Genomic DNA, 19,127 nt, shown 5'->3' with positions numbered 1-19,127 from the left:
TACAGCAGATATACCAGGTCTCAGTTCCACCAGGACAGGAATTTGGCCCTCCATCTTGAACAGCTATGCTGAACTCATTGCAAGTGCCCGGTAGATGTTTCTGATGAGGATACCAACTCTTCCAGCCCAGGAAGAAGGAACATAAGGATGTTGAAAACTGAGAACCAAAAATAAAGGACACATTGAGAGAAGTTTCTCTCCTCCTCCTTCCCATACACATTGTGAAGTGAAGTACAAAAATAAAGCCACAGCTTTCTGGAAGATAAGCTTATACCACACTTGTCTGTTGAGGGAAGTTGGGCTCTTCACTTGAAATCTCGGGTCCTTGTTTTGTGTTGCTTGTGCATATGTTGGCTTCAGATAACATACAATAATCAACTTTCAAATGAGTAATACAGATACAAATCTCTCGCTCTGTGTGTGTGTGTGTGTGTGTGTGTGTGTGTGTGTGGCTCGTTTGCTCACTGTCGATGAGGAAGCACAAATAACTAATTAATTTAAGCAGAGATCCTAAGAATCAGTAACCCATTTATACTGTGTAGAATACACATTTTACTTGGCTGGATTTTTGGAGTCCATTTGTTTGCTTGTTTGACTGACTGACTGACTGACTGACTGACTGACTGACTGACTGAGCCTAGGCCTTCGTGAATACTAAGCCCACATTCTGCTCCCAAGTTGCATCTCTAGGCCTCCAAAACTTCCCCAGTTAACCTTAGAATCCAAGTGATCTACAGGACAGATGAAGAGTCACTTCTTAATCTGGTAGCACTTCCTCTTCTGAGAATAAAGGTTTGCATTCATGGGGTAAAATCTTTGGGAAACCTCATTGATTTCTTCATTTATCATCATTGTCTTGGGGATGATCTATGCAAGCAACCACTCTACACCGTCATCTGAGGCACTTCCTCCCTGGTGTGGAATTGGCTTATGTCTGCCATGGGGAGCTGATGAAAACAAGGCAATTCTGTCATGCAGGTTTTTCTTGTACTTAACTTTGCTGACCAACTCTTTGAAAGGCGCCATGACTTGTGCAAAATTGGGCACACATGTGTGTCAACAGGGCCCTTTGGGTGTCATGAAATGGTGGTTTGCTCTTCTCTGCCTCGAATGTCCGTGGTCAGCCACCCAACCTGTAACCTTGTTAAAGTTCCCATGCATGGCAAGAAAGATGCATAGTGAGTTTTCCGGGTAAGAGCAGTAATGAACCATTATGTCCTCCAGAGGCCATAAGTATTATTCTAGTTAATAATAATAAGTATTCTCCGGGTCTGGGTTTTCCAGTAGCCTAACCACAGAGTGAAGTTGGCGGGGTATTTTATCTTACTTTGCCCTTTATCTCTTTAGTTCCGACTCTCATGATGGTGGCCTCATCACATCCTGATGCAACATTGCGTATTCATCTGAGAAAAGACCAAGCAGCTTAAGAAATTAACCATTGGTACCCCAGTGCTTACTGTATAACAGTCAAAGCAGTAGCTCGTCTCAACATTAAATAAACCAATTACAAACACCTTCAAATAGCCTGACCTCCTGGCTATCAAAATGAGTAGTAGACTTGGAATGAACTACAGAACTCTATTTAGAACTAGGCAAGAATACTCAGTAAATCCTTCCTTCTTAATGTCGCAAGCAAGATAAATGCAGCTGTTTTCAGGTGTGGCACGCTTGGCTAAGAACACAGGGGTATCCCATGTTCTACCCGAGGGATATGCCTCTTCCTTGGAGTTTCTGTGGCCCTCTGTTGTAGACACGTTGACAGGAACTGTCTCCTTCGTTAGTCACTCTGGCCTCCTGTGTGACTGTGACTTCTGTAGTCCTTCCGTGCCCTGTAACTCCTTACTGGGGAGGAACAGAGAAAAGGCAGCTAATAAAGGAACAATACATTCTGTCTCCTTATCTGTCCATTACATCCCTAGGCTCTCTTTCATTCATGTAATCAAATCTAGAATATTATGTTTACATGAAGGAATTTGGCTGTTTGGAAATTAATTTTAAAGTGTCATAAAACATCAATATAGGGTATAATTATGTCTGGATTATTTGAGTTTGTAAATCTTCCTGTGTATCCTTTTTATGAAGAAACTGACTAATAGATTTTATTTTTTTCTGTGTTTTAGTTTATTTTCTTTTTGAATCCATTTTCTTACTGGAGGACATTTTCTTTTAGGTGCTTTTTATTCTTATCCACTAACTGATTTTCAATAATGTGAAATTTCAGCTCAACTGTGTTCTTTTTTTTTTATCACTAGTGTTATCATTACAACAGTTCTGTACCTCTCAGATGCACTCCGAAAGAACTTCTTAAATGAGAACTTTGATTACAAGGTCAGTATCCGGCTCATGACTCCCTGGCTTAGGCTGTGAGATCTGCACTGTGTTTTCAGAGAGCTACTTCGTTTGTGTTCAGGAGAACAGTAGTTTCAACTGTGTGTAATGTTAGAGTGCTTTCTAGTGTATCTGCAAACCCGTTAGACTTGCTGTAATGCGTTTCAGACTGATGACGGTCATCGTGCTTAGAAGATCGTCATCCACACCTGTTACCGTAAATTCTAATTAGTGTACTTTTGGTGTGGTTCCAGTGTAGAACAAAGAGGATTTAATGCCGGTTTTTAAGTCATTTTAAAGTCTTACTTTAGAGTTTTAGATTTTTATTTTTTAGAGTTTATAAAGAAATTACAAAATTAACACTTCCCTAGCTTTGAATTTTTGGAATGAATTCATAAAAACTATGAAACCTTAGTATGATTCTTTCAGACAGGGCTCTTGAACCCTCAGTAATACAACTGGTGATATCCCTGCATGTCCACTACTCTAGATTACCTCCACACGCACACCTTTGTTTTTTTTGTTTTGTTTTGTTTTTATAGCAAATGACAGTGTGTAGACAAAAAAAAAAGTCTCTGCTGTGGTTTCCTTTCTCAGCATTGGTTCCGTTTTATTATATTTGTTTCCTGGGTTTTTTTAATAATATGTTTAACATTAAACATTTAGTAAGAACTCATTATTTGACAACTAGACAATACAGAAAGCACAAATACAATAAAAATTTGAAGTACTCTTGCCTGGCATTGAAGTAAACCTGGGTTTGATCAAACAAACAAAAAGTGAAAGCATCTAAAGAACAGTAGAAGCTTGACTATGGAAAGTGAATACATTCCATCCATGACACAGGGTAACACACTACCGTGGCTTTTCAAACACCTTTGTCCTTCCATTGTCACTCACCGTTTGAAAAGAGAAAAGAAACTTTTCAGCCATCTGATTTTTTTTTTTTTTTTTTTTTTTTTTTTTTAGTTTTACGAGACAGGGTTTCTCTGTATTGTTTTGGAGGCTGTCGGTCCAACCTGGCCTCGAACTCACAGAGATAGATCCACCTGTCTCTGCCTCCCGAGTGCTGGGACAACCATCTGATTCTTGGTCATTATTTTCTTTCACCACTTCCTCCTTGTAAATTTTCCTTTAAATGTGCATTCTTACAAAATTAAAATTGCCATGTGCCTATATTTCCTAAAATAAATATTAGCGGAGGGAGCTAGAAAGGTGGCCTTAACTCCAGTGCCATGGTTATCAACACTCCTTTAAAAGTATATTAGTGGAAATTCTTTGCTTTGGGGTTTCTATCACTTCCCTGTTTTACTTGTGAGAGCTCTATACATATGACAGATATCCTTTGTCCTATTTCTTATGATTAGTTAGCTTTCATGTGACATGACATCACTGAAGACACAGTTGCATTCCATATGTCCTACATGGTTTTTGCTGTTTATTTCTGGAAATCTTATTCTAATGTCTTTCTGATTCTTTTTTTGGCATAAGAAAATTTATGATTCAAATTGTCTGGGTAGGGAATTTTAAGATACAATGTGAATTTAAAGCAATTAGCATTTCCAGAGGTACAGATGCAGTTCTTAAAAGTTTTACATCAAAAGAAGCTCCAAAAATTGATCCACACAGGAACAGAGAACCCGAGGCTACGTGGAGATACTCAGAGTTGTCTGTAAAATGAAGCATCCATCCTTTAGCTACGCCAGAGAGCTCCTTATTCCAGGGTTCCAGCTTTCAGCCACAGCGAATGAGCGTATTTCTGTAATGTTATTACTTCACTGTGGGAAATGTCAGTTGTGCATTATGTAACAGCAGCGACTGTGGTGTGGTAACCCCACACGGACACCATGCGCTCACAGCTAGCAGGGACTGGAACAGAATCTACTCCAGATTCACCCCCGTTCCTTTCCTGCTTCTCAAGCAAGTGTCAGATACTGCGGCAACTCCTGCATGATGTTTCACTAGCACAACAATATGTAAATATCGTGTTCTTCTTTTAGATCTGGGATTCCTACTTTTACCTTGCTGTCATTTTTATAAACCAGTTATGTCTGCAACTGGAGATGTTCACACCTTCCAAAAAGAAGAAGGTGCTAGAAAAGTAAGTACCAATGAGGGAAGTGTGGCCTTTTAAAGCTGTTTAGTTCTGATCACTCATGGATCAGAGTGCCCATAGCTGGAAATGACAAGTAGTGAGGCAATCATTACAGGAGGGTTTTCATGGAAACGCAGTATTTTTGCACTTATTAATGCTTTTTCTTGGGGGCTTTCAGGATTCAAAATTATCAAAACCAAAAGTTATGATTTTATGTGGGTATCTTATTTAGGGTCACCAAGATATATTCACCAGATGTCTATAATCTGAACATCTTGCCCTTAATTCAGAAGGATACATTGTATACTAAAGAAACACAAGTACCTTGTTCTGGAAATTACATCAATTTTTTTTTCCAATTACAGGTATGGTGATATGCGGGTCACCATGGGCTGTGAAATTTTTAGCATGTGGCAAAACCTAGGTGAGTGATGAAAAGAGAAGCCCCTTCCAAGGTACGGCTTATCCCCTGAGTTCTGCATGTACACAGAAGAGTGATTCACCCATGACAGCATTTAAAAGCAGATATGTAAATCAGCCAAGAGATTCGCAGTACTTCTGGGTGACATTCTCTCTCACACACAAAATGCTGTCTCCAGAATCTGACAGTGTGGCAGTACTGAGCAAGGTTAATCCTTTGCATTGGAGTCTAGTTGAAAAACATCACAATGCCTCTGTGTCTTTCCTTATTAAGGGTAGGTTGTAAGTTCTGGCATCACAGTATTAATGCCCTTAAACATTCTGTAACCCTTCAGAACGTGGAACTGGAACAACACAAAGCTTTTAGAACTCTGAAAGGAAGCTACGACTCATCATAAATTTGGATTAAAGTTTGTGAAAGACTACCCTGAGCATCGTCATCTAAAACTCTTTTCCTCCATTGACCTGCCTCACAGGAGTCTCACTAAATGCCTTTAAAGGCATCCGCAGATGCTAAGAGATCCAGTTGTGTAAATCTGCCGCATATTATCCCAGCAAACTGATGGCATAGATCTGCCTGCCCAAAAAGAATAGTATTTGGGGAATAAACTGTTTTAAATTTCATTGGCATAGGATAGGATCTCTTTCTAGCGATTCATAACATTTAATTTGGCATATTACTTTTGCAAGTTTTTTTTTGTATCATTAACGGTTACTGCATTTAAAATTCCTTGCAATGTATTCAAGTGATTGACGATTGACTGTGTAATGATCTGAGAGTTCCTTCTTTTTTGGCCTCATTGAAGCACAACTTAGCAATAGCAGGATTTGTTTTCTTGTCCAGAATGGTTTTTGCCCAGAATTCATATGTCCCTCAAATGTGCACCACAATTTGGAGAGCTTTGTTATTCATAAGTGCTTGCTGTGGTGTCAGAAAAACAAAATGAGTTAGCATCTGAAAAATGAGATCCAATGATGAAAGGCCAGCTAAAATAAATCATGGTCTGTCTCTAGATCCAGCTGAAAAACAGCACAAAATGTCAGCTGGAGAGTCATCATCTCAGTGTCCACGCTTGGCTGAGCTGGTCTTGTTTTCATGAAAGCCCTTCTGCTGGGCCTTGTGGTGTCCTGGCTGCACGTGGCATTAATTTAGTATTGTATTTCCTACTGAGTGCTGTACTGACATGCTTTCCCAAGCACGGTGCCTGTTGGGGTACCTCCCACAGCCCGTTTAGAAATCACATCAGATGTGGTTGGGTTACTAGAGTAGTGAGCAGTGTGGTTTCCTCTGAGCATTGCTGTGTACATGACTTCCCCCAGGCTGGGACAGCCATCCATTTAGACTCGGGTGTCTTAGTCTACTTAATAAAACAGCAGTTTCATCAGCTGCTCTGTTTTAATCTTTATGACAAAGAGAAAGTCATTCTCCCTCTCCCAGATGGGTGTTGAATCACTTCTGTTTCCGTCAGAAATTGAGAAGTCTTAGGAAACCTCTACAGCATATACATCTCATGATGTCATTCATTAGAACAGGGATTGAAAGTAGAATTCCAAACAGTGTCTGCCTCACCTGGTACCTTGTGAGAAATGCAAATTCTCTGTCTCCCCTAGAGACCCTGAAATTTCTGGGCTGGAGGAGGATAGCAGGCGGATCTTTCCAGATGCATCTTAAGAACTTGACCAAAGACAGAAAAATGCTGCTTAATGCAGCTTGGTCCCCTTTCTTTGCTGTCCCAGCCCTAAGGAAGACTGTCTCTAGCATATTCCAGGTCTGTTAGGAAGCGGCCGTTATTTTCAGCACGCAAATCCCCATCATGATGTGTATAGCTTAAGTATGGAATCTAAATCTTCATGCTGTTCATTCTTTTCTATATCATTCTCCTACAGGGAAGTCTTGACCTTTCTACCAAAACGTTTCACGAATTCTAAAGGTGTTTCCATTCTGCTGTGAGACGGAATGGGATTTGATTTCAAGGGCACCTGTGACTTTGTGATCAGGCTGCTTTAACATAAACCTCATATTGCAGATCCAGTCATTATATTCCTAGTTGCATGTGTGAGCAATGTTTCACCTTTAGAACAGCTTAGATTTCATGTCTAGCAAATACCTGGCAGAAATAACTTACAGGAGAACACATGTTTTAGTACTGATTTCAGAGGCTGCCCTCCAGCACTGGCTAACTTCACTATTTCAGAACTAAGGTGAGAGAGAACATCATACCGGAAGGGTATGGTGGAGAAAAGCTGCTCGCCTCATGGGAGCCAAGAAGTAGAAAGGAGGGTATGCCTGTGCTAGCATACCCTTTTCCCCGCAACCCTCTTCATCGCATAACAATGGGGATTTGTATGTTGAGAATAATGAGCACGTCTGAACAGAGCTAGAGTGTGCTAGAGATAGTCTTCTGGAAGAGGACAGCAAAGGAGGGAGACCAAGCTAATTAACATGGGGATGTCCTTGATCTAAGGGATGATGCTGCCCACTCCCACAAAACAGTTTTTCCGCTGTTAGTTCTTGCTAGAAAAGGATGTTCCCAGAGGTGTGCTGAGAGATGTCTTAGGCATCTCTCAGTTTAATCCAGTTGACAATCAAGATGAATCACCGCATTCTTACTTTGGTTTTGGCTCTGCTGTGTGTGTGTGTGTGTGTGTGTGTGTGTGTGTGTGTGTGTGTGTGTGTAGTAAAGTCTCACCCTGTAACTCAGGCTGCCCTGCGATCACAATTGTCCCACCTCAGCAGCCTGAGTGTTTTGATTATAGGTAAGTGCCACCATGTCCTGCTTCCCAGTGCAAGACAGACAAGTAGACATTCAGTTGCATTTTTATAAAATACAATTTATAGTATTAAGTGTGCTTTTCAATGACATTTACATAGAGAAGTTGGAGCTTTTTCTTGGTTAACTATGTAGACATTTGGGCACTTTATGTATATTAAGGCCACGATGGATCCAGATTTCTCTTCCTTAGCCTCTCTGTTTGAGTGCTTGAGCAAGCAGGGACATAAAGTGGTCACCTTCACCTTACTTAGAGCAACTAAGTGGCCTTGCCAGTTTATGCTTCGGGTCCAGGAATGGGGGGGGGGCTCTGACTGGGAACAAGGGAGCAAAACCAGGCATTGTTGTCCGTGGACCCAGCAAGCAAACAAGGCACAGGAAGCAGTGTTCCCCCAAGCAGGCCCTGACTTGGGAACTTTGAGTCTGGGCTGCTGTCCCTGGTACTTGTGGCCCATTCACTGCAGTGTCCTTATGACTTAATTAAAGGTATAATGACTTAATTAGGTATTTCTAATTGTGGTAAAATGCTCACAGAATTTGCAGCCTTAACTATTTCTCAGAGCTGAATAATAGCAAGTGTGTTCACATTGCCAGTCAGTCTTAACCTCCACTGTCTTGGAAAACTAAGGGAAGGGAGGGAAGGAAGGGGGGGAGGCAAAAAAATTTTTTTGTTTGAAAAGTCCGTTAATCAAAACCAACTCTTTGTAGGCTAATAAGAAGCATAACTGTTAAGCAAAAACTTCCATCGCCCCCTCAACCTCTAGTGTCAGCTGTGTGAGACAGTTCAGCCCTCATCCCCCTGCCGCTGACTTGCTGCCTTTAGGAGAATGCGCTTGGGCATCACATGTGAGAGTCAGAGCTCCTTCCCTCTGGAGGCTCAGTTCCACTGTTGCGGGTGTGCCCCAGTGCCCTTCTCCAAGCCTCTGTCTGTACGTAGGTGGACGGCTCCTGCCTTGAGCTATTACTAGTATGCTTCTGTCAACATGGCGTCCAGGGGCCTCTTGAGGGCCTGCTTGTTCTTCTTCTCAAGGGGAGTTCTCAGAAGTGAGATTGCCAGACCTTGTACTAATTGCATTTTTCAATTTTTTTGTTTTTTGAGGAACTGACATGGTGTTTACAAGGTTTTGTCCTGTTTCGTATCTCCATCAACAGAGCACAAAGGCTCCGATTCCTACCATCTAGTGGGTGTGCAGTTAAGTTTTGATAGCTTAGTTTTGAAGGATAAGGACTAACTGGTGATAAGTGAACCCCTATTCTTAAATGTGTTATTCCTCAATATTTTTGTTTCCTAAATTAAGGCAATAAAATATTATTCTGTCAACAGAGGGGGAAAGTTATAAATTACCCTCCAAATTTTGTTCACTTACATGTGCCTTTGGAAGAATACGATGGTCTGTGAGGGTTATCCTTGCCAGCTGACTGCATGTGTGACCTTCATTTTGCTGCAAAGTTTTCACTTTCTATTTTTAGGTGACTTCACATTCTTACTAAACATAGTGTGCTCTGTGTTCCACATTTGCAAACAAAGCATCTAGTAACCACCGTAGACCAATCAATACTTACCTAACAGGCTGTTCCCTGTACATACGTATAAAACTCCTGCAGCCCAAGTATCAGGTATCCCAGATACCTCAAAATAAGACCATGTGGCTGACAGCGAGGTGTAAGGACATATACAAACCCTCCAGTTTACGGGAATCATTTAAGTGAAGTAAAGTCATTGCTGCTATGCATGGCTCCAAATTTTGCTTTGCTGATTTGGCAGGGATTGGATTTTTTCAGCGTTTGGGGACATGACTGGGTTTTCACATGCTCTGTTTTCAGCAATAAGGCTGCCCTGAAGCCTTCCTGTATAATCAAGACCCAAGCATGGCTGCTTTCTGACTTCTCCGCTGTCTGAAGAAAGATGCAGCTAGAGAATGTATTCTGTGGGCCTTGCTTGAATTGTAGCCAAAATGGAAGCTATAAATGCATGCTTCAGGACCAGAGGGGAGTTTGAGTGTTGGTTGTGTTTTCAATGAACTTAAGAATGTAATGTTTGAATGTGTCACCATGATAAAGGCACTGCGACTCTGTGTTCATGAAGTGTCATGTCCACTAATGATGCTGTCTTCTTGGTGCAGTAGTAGAATGATATGTCTCAGGCTTGCTTTAAAATTCTCTGGAGAAAAAAGTGATGCAGGATCTTATAAAACAAGTTAATGAAAATGAGCTGGACAATGTTCGTGTGAGGTTTGAGGATGGAAGTTGGATTGTGTTCATGTGAGGTTTGATGGAAGATGGGCAGTGCTCAAGTGAGGTTTGACTTACTTGCCTCTGTCTTGTGAGTACATTGGAATTTTTAATAAGAAGAAAGTCAGGTTACAAAATATCCATAAACAGTAGATAGATTTCTAAATGAGATGCAAAAATGCCCAATCAAATAGTGATAGACATGTAAATGTGTACAAGGGATGATCTCCACTCTGGAGGTCAACAAATGGCTGACTCGTGGAAGACTAAAAATGAAGTTTGCAGCATGTACAAGGGTAAGATAACTCAATACTTATCCAGTATCTGAACTGAATAAATGAGAGACATAAAGACAAGGAAACTATACAAATAGTTTTGTGTTCAAAGATGTGGTTTTAGGCCTGAGCATGTAGCTCAGTTGGCACAATGTTCGCATAGCATCTAGAGGCCCTGTATTTAATTCCTAGCAATAAAACAAGGTAAATTAACAAATACATACATTGTTTTAAAAGATGAAGAAAAGAAAACACAATGAAATTGTCACCACAGTGGTTCTCAATGTCCTTCTTCTAACTCACCATGGGAGAGAACTATCTGGGCAGGCTGAAATTGGAGCTCACGTTGTATTCCCTCACCATGGGAGAGAACTATCTGGGCAGGCTGAAATTGGAGCTCACGTTGTATTCCCTCTCTGTCTTACTCCCCTCCTCCCACAGACTCAGGAGCTGTGCATCGATTTGGTGTCTACATGGTGTGAAGGCAGCCCAGGGCTTTATCAGATTCAGTCAGACAGTAAGATGGTTTTTGTGCGATGGCTTTGAGTAGCTGGACCTTGTACCCTGTAGCCTGGTCCCGGGGCAGGATCTTGTTCAGCCATAACACATGAAACCTCAGGGCTCTCCAGCCTCCCCAGTGCACATGAGAGTCTCCTCTATTTCCTCTGTTTTCTCTCTTGCCAGGACAGCTTGAGTAAACAGTGAATTTCAACTTTTACAAATGACAGCAAGAATGCTTGAGTTAGATTCTGCTTTCTGCCTTGACAGAAATAACCAAGAAAAAGAATTGCAAACTCTAGCTGCTAGCTACCTGCCTGGAATGGTGCACCTCAGAAGAGTAGAGAAGAAAAAGGAAAAATAGTGCAGGCATTTCTGTCTTTAAAGGTTCCTGTTTTGGAGGAAAACATACAAATTTACATCAGTAGGGAAGTTTCTCTTGAGATATTCTTGCTGTGTTGAGGAAAACAAAACAATTTTTTTTCCAGAAAGACATCGGATTATCTGGGTCAGAGATACAGGTATGAATATAAGAAGTTGCAAGTCCCTTCCTTATGCATTGTTGGTATGAATAAGATTTAAAGATACCATGGGAGATGGCTCAGCAGGTAAAGGCACCTGCCACCAAGACTCTGAGTCTGATGACCTGGATTAAAGTGGTGGAAGTGAGAACAGACTCTTGAAAGTTGTCCTTTGACCTCCCTGTGTGGTGTGCACATACACATCAACTAATTAATTTAACATCAAAATAGAGATGGTGAAAAATAGATACCATGGATGAAATCTCAGTGAGACAAGATGGGGCTGTGTGGTGACGTTAGTGATAAAAAGGGGACTTTCATAAGGACAGGAGCCTAAGGATTGTATCCAGGACTGGGTTTCTATTCTCAAAACCCTTTTAAAAAGTACTTCATCATTTTTTTAAGACTTATTCATTTCACTTTTGTGTATGTATGCTTTGCCTGCATGTATATATGTGTTTCACATGTGTGCCTGATGCTCTGAGGTTTAGAAGAAAGCATCAGACACCCAGGAGCTGAAGTTATGGATGCTGTGAACCACCGTGCGTGTATGCTGGAAATTGAGTACACGTGTTTTATAAGAACAAGTCTCATAACTGCTGCACCATCTCTCCAGCCCCTGTTAAGCCCTTTAATTGACATTGAAACTGAACTCAAGGCAGTGTCAACATGACTCCCAGTTATGATGAGGGGTCAACTGTCATACCATGTGAGATCCACGTGGGGCTCCTGATCCCCAAGAAAGGGCTTAGCAAATACCCTGAGATTCTTTGTGTTGACAGCAGAGATCATGAGGATCTCTGTCCTGTAGGGCCCTCCAGAAACATGAAAGGGTGAGGATATCTAGCCATAGTTGAGGCAGGTATTAAAGAAGCCTCAAAACACATCTGTGATATCAAACTTCCTAAGTTTCCCCAAGATAGTACATAGTTCAAGCCAGTGGCCTCGGTCTAGGAAACCACTGAGGTAAGTGGAAATCCTGACACAATTCAAGATGTTACTGCCTTCTTGTCTCCTATAGTGATCCTGGTCTCTAGTGGGCAGGCAACATACTGCTCATGAGGTGTTTGGGGTAACAAACATTCACACTCTAGATGGTGCATCATAAATCTACAAGTTGGGTTTGACAAAGTAAAGCCCAAACTCCCAGGTTAATCTTGTATTTAAAAAATGCATGGCCTTTTGTATAGCTAGGAGACGTTCTGGTAGACCTGGCTTTAGGCATGGGTTTCTTTAGAGAGAAAATCTAGGCTCACTGTGTCTTCGCTATCCTTCACTCTGAGTGCTACCCTTAGTCTCAGAAGGACTGTCTCCATTCAGTGGTAACATGGTTTCTGAAGAAACCACATTTACTTCTTAAAGGCCCTTCTAGAAAAGTCTTTAATGGCTACAAATTGGTCTCAGAGATGAATCTGGTATTGGACAAGACAAACATTATCTTTGCTTGTCCTGAAGCCAGAATAGGAGGTTGTTATACCAGCTGTGTGGAATGACAGATGAAGAACCCTTCCAGAAGACAGAATGCTTGGCCAGAGAGTAAGCACGTGTGGTGTGAGTACTCTCAGTGAAAAGAAAAACTGTTGCTTGCTCCTCTCTGCAAAGTCTTTAAGTTGAGTTTAGTGAGTCTTGTCTTTGGTTTTACCTTGCCCTTGGGCAACTTCAAGAGGGTAAGCTGGCAACCTTTGCCTCCTCAACTTTTCCTTTCTACCATTTGAGTCACAGCTGGGCTAATGACCTTCATAATACTCTCCTGCTAAGCCAAAAAGCCTGTGTTGGTCCCATTCATAGGAGAGCTATTTCAAACCAGAGCCAGCCTGATGGGCGGGTCCAAATGCTAGCCACCCTAATCACTAGTTAAGTGGTTTGGGGGTATTTTGTTTAAGGTCCCAAGATTGTTGTTTCCTCTCTGGAGGTGGCGGTTCGGACTGCCTAGAGGTGTCATGGTGAGTTAATGGCATTATGCATGGAAAGCAGCCAGAGCCCGCCTGCCCCTGAGCAAGTGTTGGCTGAAATGACTAGTGAGTCACCGCATTTGGTACTCTTGTCCCTGTCTTCTGACACCTTCTCTTCTCTGGCAGTTCACATTTCCCAACCATCACGTTAGCTGGTCCCTCCTCTTGTCCTATACTTGTGTATCCAGGATCTCCCCTCCACCCCCAGTGTTTCTTTCCCCAAATTCACTAGATGACATCAATCCCTGTTCATCAATCACAATTCTGCAAGGTTCCTGAGCCCGAAATCTGACTTTTGGGAGTGGGTATAAGGTATTATGCACACGAGAATGTCTCAGGGACTTCAAGCAGAAGTCATTATCCTTCCTCCATCTGAAACTAGCTTCTGCTCCTACTCCAAGTTGGTCTCATTTAGTAGGAGAACTAGCTCTCACTCATGCTTTACATTTAAGGCCAGGAGAATGTCCCTCAAATCTGGTCTCCTGTCCCTATTACCAGGGCTGGTGCTTTGAGACCGAAGTCTACTATAACCAAACTATCATCAGTTTTCCCAATGTAATCCATCTTTCCTATGTCCCCAAAGTGATGTTTCTGCAAGATAAAGTTCTAATAAGCACCCACACACAGCTGAAGAGTCACACCCCTTTTCCCATCCAACATGGTACATACCTAGGACACTATTGCTAATTTCTCCCTGACCTCTGCCACACTTCCAGATAAGACATACTGCCCATGCTGTTTCCAGGAGTACCTTCTGTTCATATAGTAGGCCAGCTGCTGCTTATTCCCTAATACCTGTCTGAAGCAAGCTTCCTTTTAGACCACCAACCAGCACCCAAATCGTGACATGGAGATTTATTATTAGTTTTGAATGCCCAGTCTTAGCTTGGCTTGTTTCTAGCCAGCTTTTCTAACTTAATTTAATCCGTTTCTCTTCATCTATGTTTTAACTCGGGGCTTTTCCCTTCCTTTCCTTGTTTCTGTATGTCTTACTTTCCTACTTCCTCTCTGACTAGCCCCTGGTTTCTCCTTCTCCTCTCTCTCCTCCCCTCCAGCCTAGATTCCTCATCCTGTTTATTCTCTCTGCTATATCCTTTCTCTGCCTAGCTATCAGCTCTTTATTAAACCAGTCAGGTGCCTTAGGCAGGCAAAGGTGAAACAGCAACCCATCTTCGCATCGTTCAACAAATACAACATAAACAACTGTAACACATCTTTATATGGTTAAACTAATATTCCAAAGCATAAACAAATTAATACACCTCTACATAATTAAACTAATATTCCATAACACCTGTCAAAGCAGCTTTCCTCAGTTTCCCTAGGTCAAATGTATTCTCCTTGGTGGTCCTTGATACTAGATGTGCATCTCTGTAGTAGCCTCAATGTCTGTTATGTTTTATGTCTGCAAGCAATGGGTTGTTCAAATTATACAGGCATCCCTATTTATTGAGCCCCTGGATAAAATATATTAATGACTAAATTAATGAAACAAATATAAAATACATATCCATACTTAAAGAAAGTATGCCTTATGACTCCCCAAATTTCCAGACTCTCAGTAAACTCATAATTTGCTACCTGCCAAAACATAGTCTGGAAAGAGACAGTCATTTCAACTTTTCTCTCCTTTTTTGCTTATAATCACATAATGAATTGAGAACTCAGAGCTCTGATTTTTCTGAGACAGTGTCTTATCCAGGAAAGATGAGACCTAAAGGGTTTTATGGCCTCTGTGGATCATGCGATACATAGGGAAGGTATTGAACATCTCTGTTCTGTCATAGGAGTATCATGGGAAACACTACCGCTTATATTAATGTAGATTAAAATGTTCAGCTCCAAGAAGTAGTATTGCTTTCATCATAACGAAAGTGATCATGTTCTGAGCATATGAAAGAATCAGAACCCTGCAATAGCACAAATCAGAAAACATCCCTGTGACTTAGGGATACCTAAAGAGGAAAGGATGTCTTTCATGAAGCCAGCTACCTTAAGCCTGACCCCTGAACTTGTTCTAGGCACCCTGGGGGAATACCTCAACATCATGGGCTTTTAACCATGATACTGAAAAAGTATGGCATGTAGTTGTTTGTTTGTTTTAACTATCAACATAGGAACTTCTCTGTGAGATTTAACAGACTAATGGACTTCAGGTCCACCTCATGTAAACGTCACCTGTGTCCCTGCCACTGCCTGCCTTCCTGTGCCCCGAATCATGGCTACCACACCTCTTAGTGTTTGGTTGCACACCAGTCAAGAGTTCAATAGTGTTATGTTTTAGTCTTTTGGGAGAATAGTTGAAGGCTTTGAGGGGGTTATATGTAGACTTTTGTTTAGGATGTGTTTTATATATTTTTTTCTTTAAAGTACAAACAGAAACCAGTTTTCCTATATAAAAATAATTTGCAGTTTTTACCACCCAGAGATAACAGCTGTGATTACCTTAGAGATATCTTTGGAGTTACTATGTGTGCCTGTGTGTGTGTGTGTGTGTGTGTGTGTGTGTGTGTGTGTGAGTGTGTGTGTGTGAGTGTGTGTGTGTGCGCGCATGTGTGTGAGTGTGTGTGTGTGTGTGAGTGTGTGTGTGTGTGTGTTGGGGTTGGGGGTGTTGCTTACCTCTATTTCTATGTACCTCTTATGCACCTGGTACCCGTAGAGGCCAAAAGCAGGCCTCAGATTCTTTGGGGCTGCAGTTACAGGTTATGAGCCACTATGTGGCTTCTGGTACTCCGAGCTACTGAACGATCTCTCCAAACTCTTATGTACTCTTGAGTGAAAGATACCCCATATAAGTCATACCTTTTCTTTTACTCATGACACTTAATAATGTTGGGAAATTTCAATTGTGTTATTCTTCAGCCTCACTGTTGGGGTACCCCGAATTGAGGAGGGGTCCCCAAGCTGGATTCGTCACCCCAAGAATCAAGAGTCCACGCACCAATTGATGCAACACGCAAGAGGCTTTAATTAGGCATCTGCAGATGGGCCTCTCGGTCAGCTTTTAGACCGATTGGCCCCGAGGTTCAGTTGCAATCAGCTTTTAAAGACAAAACTCACAAGCCTTTGGGAGGGGTCCCTATCTTGTGATTGGGGGGAAGGGGGTACGTGACTACTGACCAGGGGAAGTAGATGTCTTCCTGACCTACACGTTGTAAATTCCTCAAACCTTGGTATGAGTTAATCATCTCTCCCTAAGTAAATGGTGGTTATCATCTCCTTGTTTCCCACAAATCTTGTTTGCCCATCTCTGACGCCCTGGTCAGTTCTTCACAGGTGGTCAGCAGCCCAGAATTGGCCTTTTGTGGGTTTACAGCCCTTCTGCAATTAAGGTTGCTAACCCATACATCCCATTCTGTGGTTTGGCCAGTTCCTGGGATGTGGCCCTTTGTTTACTTTCTGAGTTCTCTAGTGGGGTGCCCTCCCTGTTTAAGCTTATATTTTATTTCTATAAATTCGGGGTCTTTCACTCACTTTTAATACAGCATCTAATTTTTTACAGGAAGGCACAGTAATAAAATGCTCTGGTTTCTGTCATTTTAATTATATGCTATTTTCTTATCTGGGGAGGTAACTATAGTTGAATATTTCCTGGTAACTGTTTTAGGTAAAATTTAAATTAGTAATCTTTTTGAAATTTTATTAAAACTAAATAAACTGGAACTCAAATACTTTGCTTAATTTAGGAGAACACAAACTTCACTTCATCCCTGCCCTGATTGGCCCCTTCCTAGAAGTGACCTTGATACCCCAGCCAGATCTCCGGAATGTGATGATTCCTATTTTCCATGATATGATGGACTGGGAGCAGCGGAGGAGCGGCAACTTTAAGCAGGTAGGCAGTGGCACTCGTCAGAGTGACAGGGACCCTCACTTCCCTCCTCAGGTGTCTTTGGGTTTCCTCGATTCAGCCCTAAGCGGAGCAATAAACACTGGATCTGGGGACCTGTCCTCCCCACACCACGTGGCCTTAGATACATCTCTCTGGCTCCTTGTTTCCCCTGAGCTTGCGGGGAAACCCTGGAAGTCCATTTCATTCCTTTCAGCTAAAAACTTCTTTGACTTACCAGGTCTATATTTAAGAATTTACAGAGGGGTGCTTGCTCCCAGCTGGACACGGCTCAGAGGAATCGGAAGGTTAATGGTTCTTTAAGCCATTGAGCTCTCAGCGGTCTGCACATTGTGTTTGGTGAATGACTTAGCTATGAGCATTTGACTCACAGTGTGTTTTATTGCTCTTAGCTTGAAGCATTGAAAATTAATTTGAAGGAGAAAGCAGTGGAAAAATCTCACAAAGGAAATTCCAAGGGGATGAACCCATTTTCTCACTGGCTTAAGTCCTAATAGCGCTGTTCCAGTTTGGGGATGACAGACATCCTTATTGCAAAACCAGAGCTGTAAAGAATCAGTCGCGTTGGCCGGCCCAGGTCTGTTGGGGGAAGTAGGAGAAACAAGCCCTCACAGAGTGACTGCACAAACCTGCTTGCCCACAGGATGTAGCCCTCCTTCATACTCTCCACATGAAGCCATCTTCAAACCTCAGAAAAGTGCTTGCTAACTGTATAAGCAATTTAATTGCATGCAAAGTTCTTTCCTGTTGCCAAAAGTGTGGGCATTTCACTTGAATCCATACATACATTTATTTTCAAGAAAGCTAATGGGTGAGCGAAGGACTATGAACAAACTGTGCTTGGTAGAGGAGCGTACTTCCCTCCCCCTTGTCTTTATCTCTTGATCGACAGCTGGTTTAAAGGAGTATTTGGGCTCAGTCCCTTGACAAAGCTGAATATCCATCCCAAGCCCGAATCGCTTTGACTCTGGCTAAAGGTTTTCATTTTCTCTCTCCTCTTGCCTCGTATAGATGAAGGGAAATTATTCCCTTCCTGATATTCAAGCTATAGAGAATTTACATCCTTGAAAACATAAATATTTTGACTACAGCTTTCAGGAAATATGTCCTTTCTGTCTCCTGCTGCTTACTGCTGACTTAGAATACTTCTCTGGGTCTACCATCTGCGCATGGCTAGGATGAGTTCTCAACTTCGGCAAAGATTTAGTGCAACCTCGAACTGTTTTAGGAAAGAAAACAGATTAAAACACATTAAAGATTCAAATTAATGTATTTGCTAGTTTGCTGACGTTCTCAGACATAGTGATGTAAAGAGAAAAGAAACAGGGACTTGCCACTTTTTGTAGTCCCTAAAAAAAGAATCGAAATGTTTAAATCGGGCCTCTAACATTTATATCGGGATCACAGATAGCTAGATGCTGTCTTTGGCAGCAGGGAAAGCTAGCCAGCCAGGAGTATGAAGTCATGTTAACTGCATCTAAATCAGCTCCCTAGAATTCCAAAGGGAGGCTTGCTGTTAACCATGGCTGACAATGTCACTTTCACAAAGTGTGCTACAGCCTTTCCCCTGACATTTAAAAAAAAAAATGTGTTGCAGTTTGCCTAAAAATCTTGCATGTGAAGTGGGAAGGAGTAATATTTGGATGTGTTTCAGGTGGAGGCCAAGCTAATTGACAAATTGGATAGCCTGATGTCAGAGGGCAAAGGTGATGAAACATACCGTGAGCTCTTCAACAGTATGTGAGTAATGGGTTTCTCTCCAGTCGGTTCTATTCAGGACATCTGGTGTCAGTCCTGAACCGTTCTGCACCACGGTAGATGAGCGCTGTGGAGACAGCTTGGGTCTCACAGGATGGCTTTGTCTTTGTGGGGTGTGAAATAAAGGATTAATGGCCTAGCTCTAGCAAGTGGATCTTATTATGTTGATGACTAGACATGTCTCCTTATTTTAACCTCTGATTAGGACAGGCCATCTGTGTTATGTAACAAAGCTCACTCTTTCCATGCTTGATGATTTTAAGGGAAAACAAGACCATTGTTACAAGATAATGATTTTCAAGAGCATTATGAGTGGGAGAGAAAGAGAAGGGTGTGATTATAACATTTGTATACAGTGTTTTGCAAAGCATTACCCTGGGTGATTCGCTGTTTGAATAATTACCTTAGTTTTTGTCTGATGCTCAGC

At 41.8% G+C, this 19,127-nt stretch overlaps 1 protein-coding gene across 1 annotated transcript in view; it reads left to right on the top strand.

Annotated features, from left to right (window-relative positions):
* Positions 1 to 19,127, top strand: part of Dock4 (dedicator of cytokinesis 4) — a 370,554-nt gene that overhangs the window by 293,355 nt on the left and 58,072 nt on the right. The window contains 5 exon segments of the mRNA XM_040743206.1: positions 2,253 to 2,328; positions 4,329 to 4,429; positions 4,789 to 4,847; positions 16,779 to 16,927; positions 18,597 to 18,682. Coding sequence (XP_040599140.1) covers positions 2,253 to 2,328; positions 4,329 to 4,429; positions 4,789 to 4,847; positions 16,779 to 16,927; positions 18,597 to 18,682 — 471 coding nt within the window.

This window comes from Mesocricetus auratus, unplaced genomic scaffold (genome assembly GCF_017639785.1).
Source record: "Mesocricetus auratus isolate SY011 unplaced genomic scaffold, BCM_Maur_2.0 Super-Scaffold_15014, whole genome shotgun sequence".
Lineage (NCBI taxonomy): Eukaryota > Metazoa > Chordata > Mammalia > Rodentia > Cricetidae > Mesocricetus > Mesocricetus auratus.
This window is presented reverse-complemented; position numbering and strand designations above follow the sequence as displayed.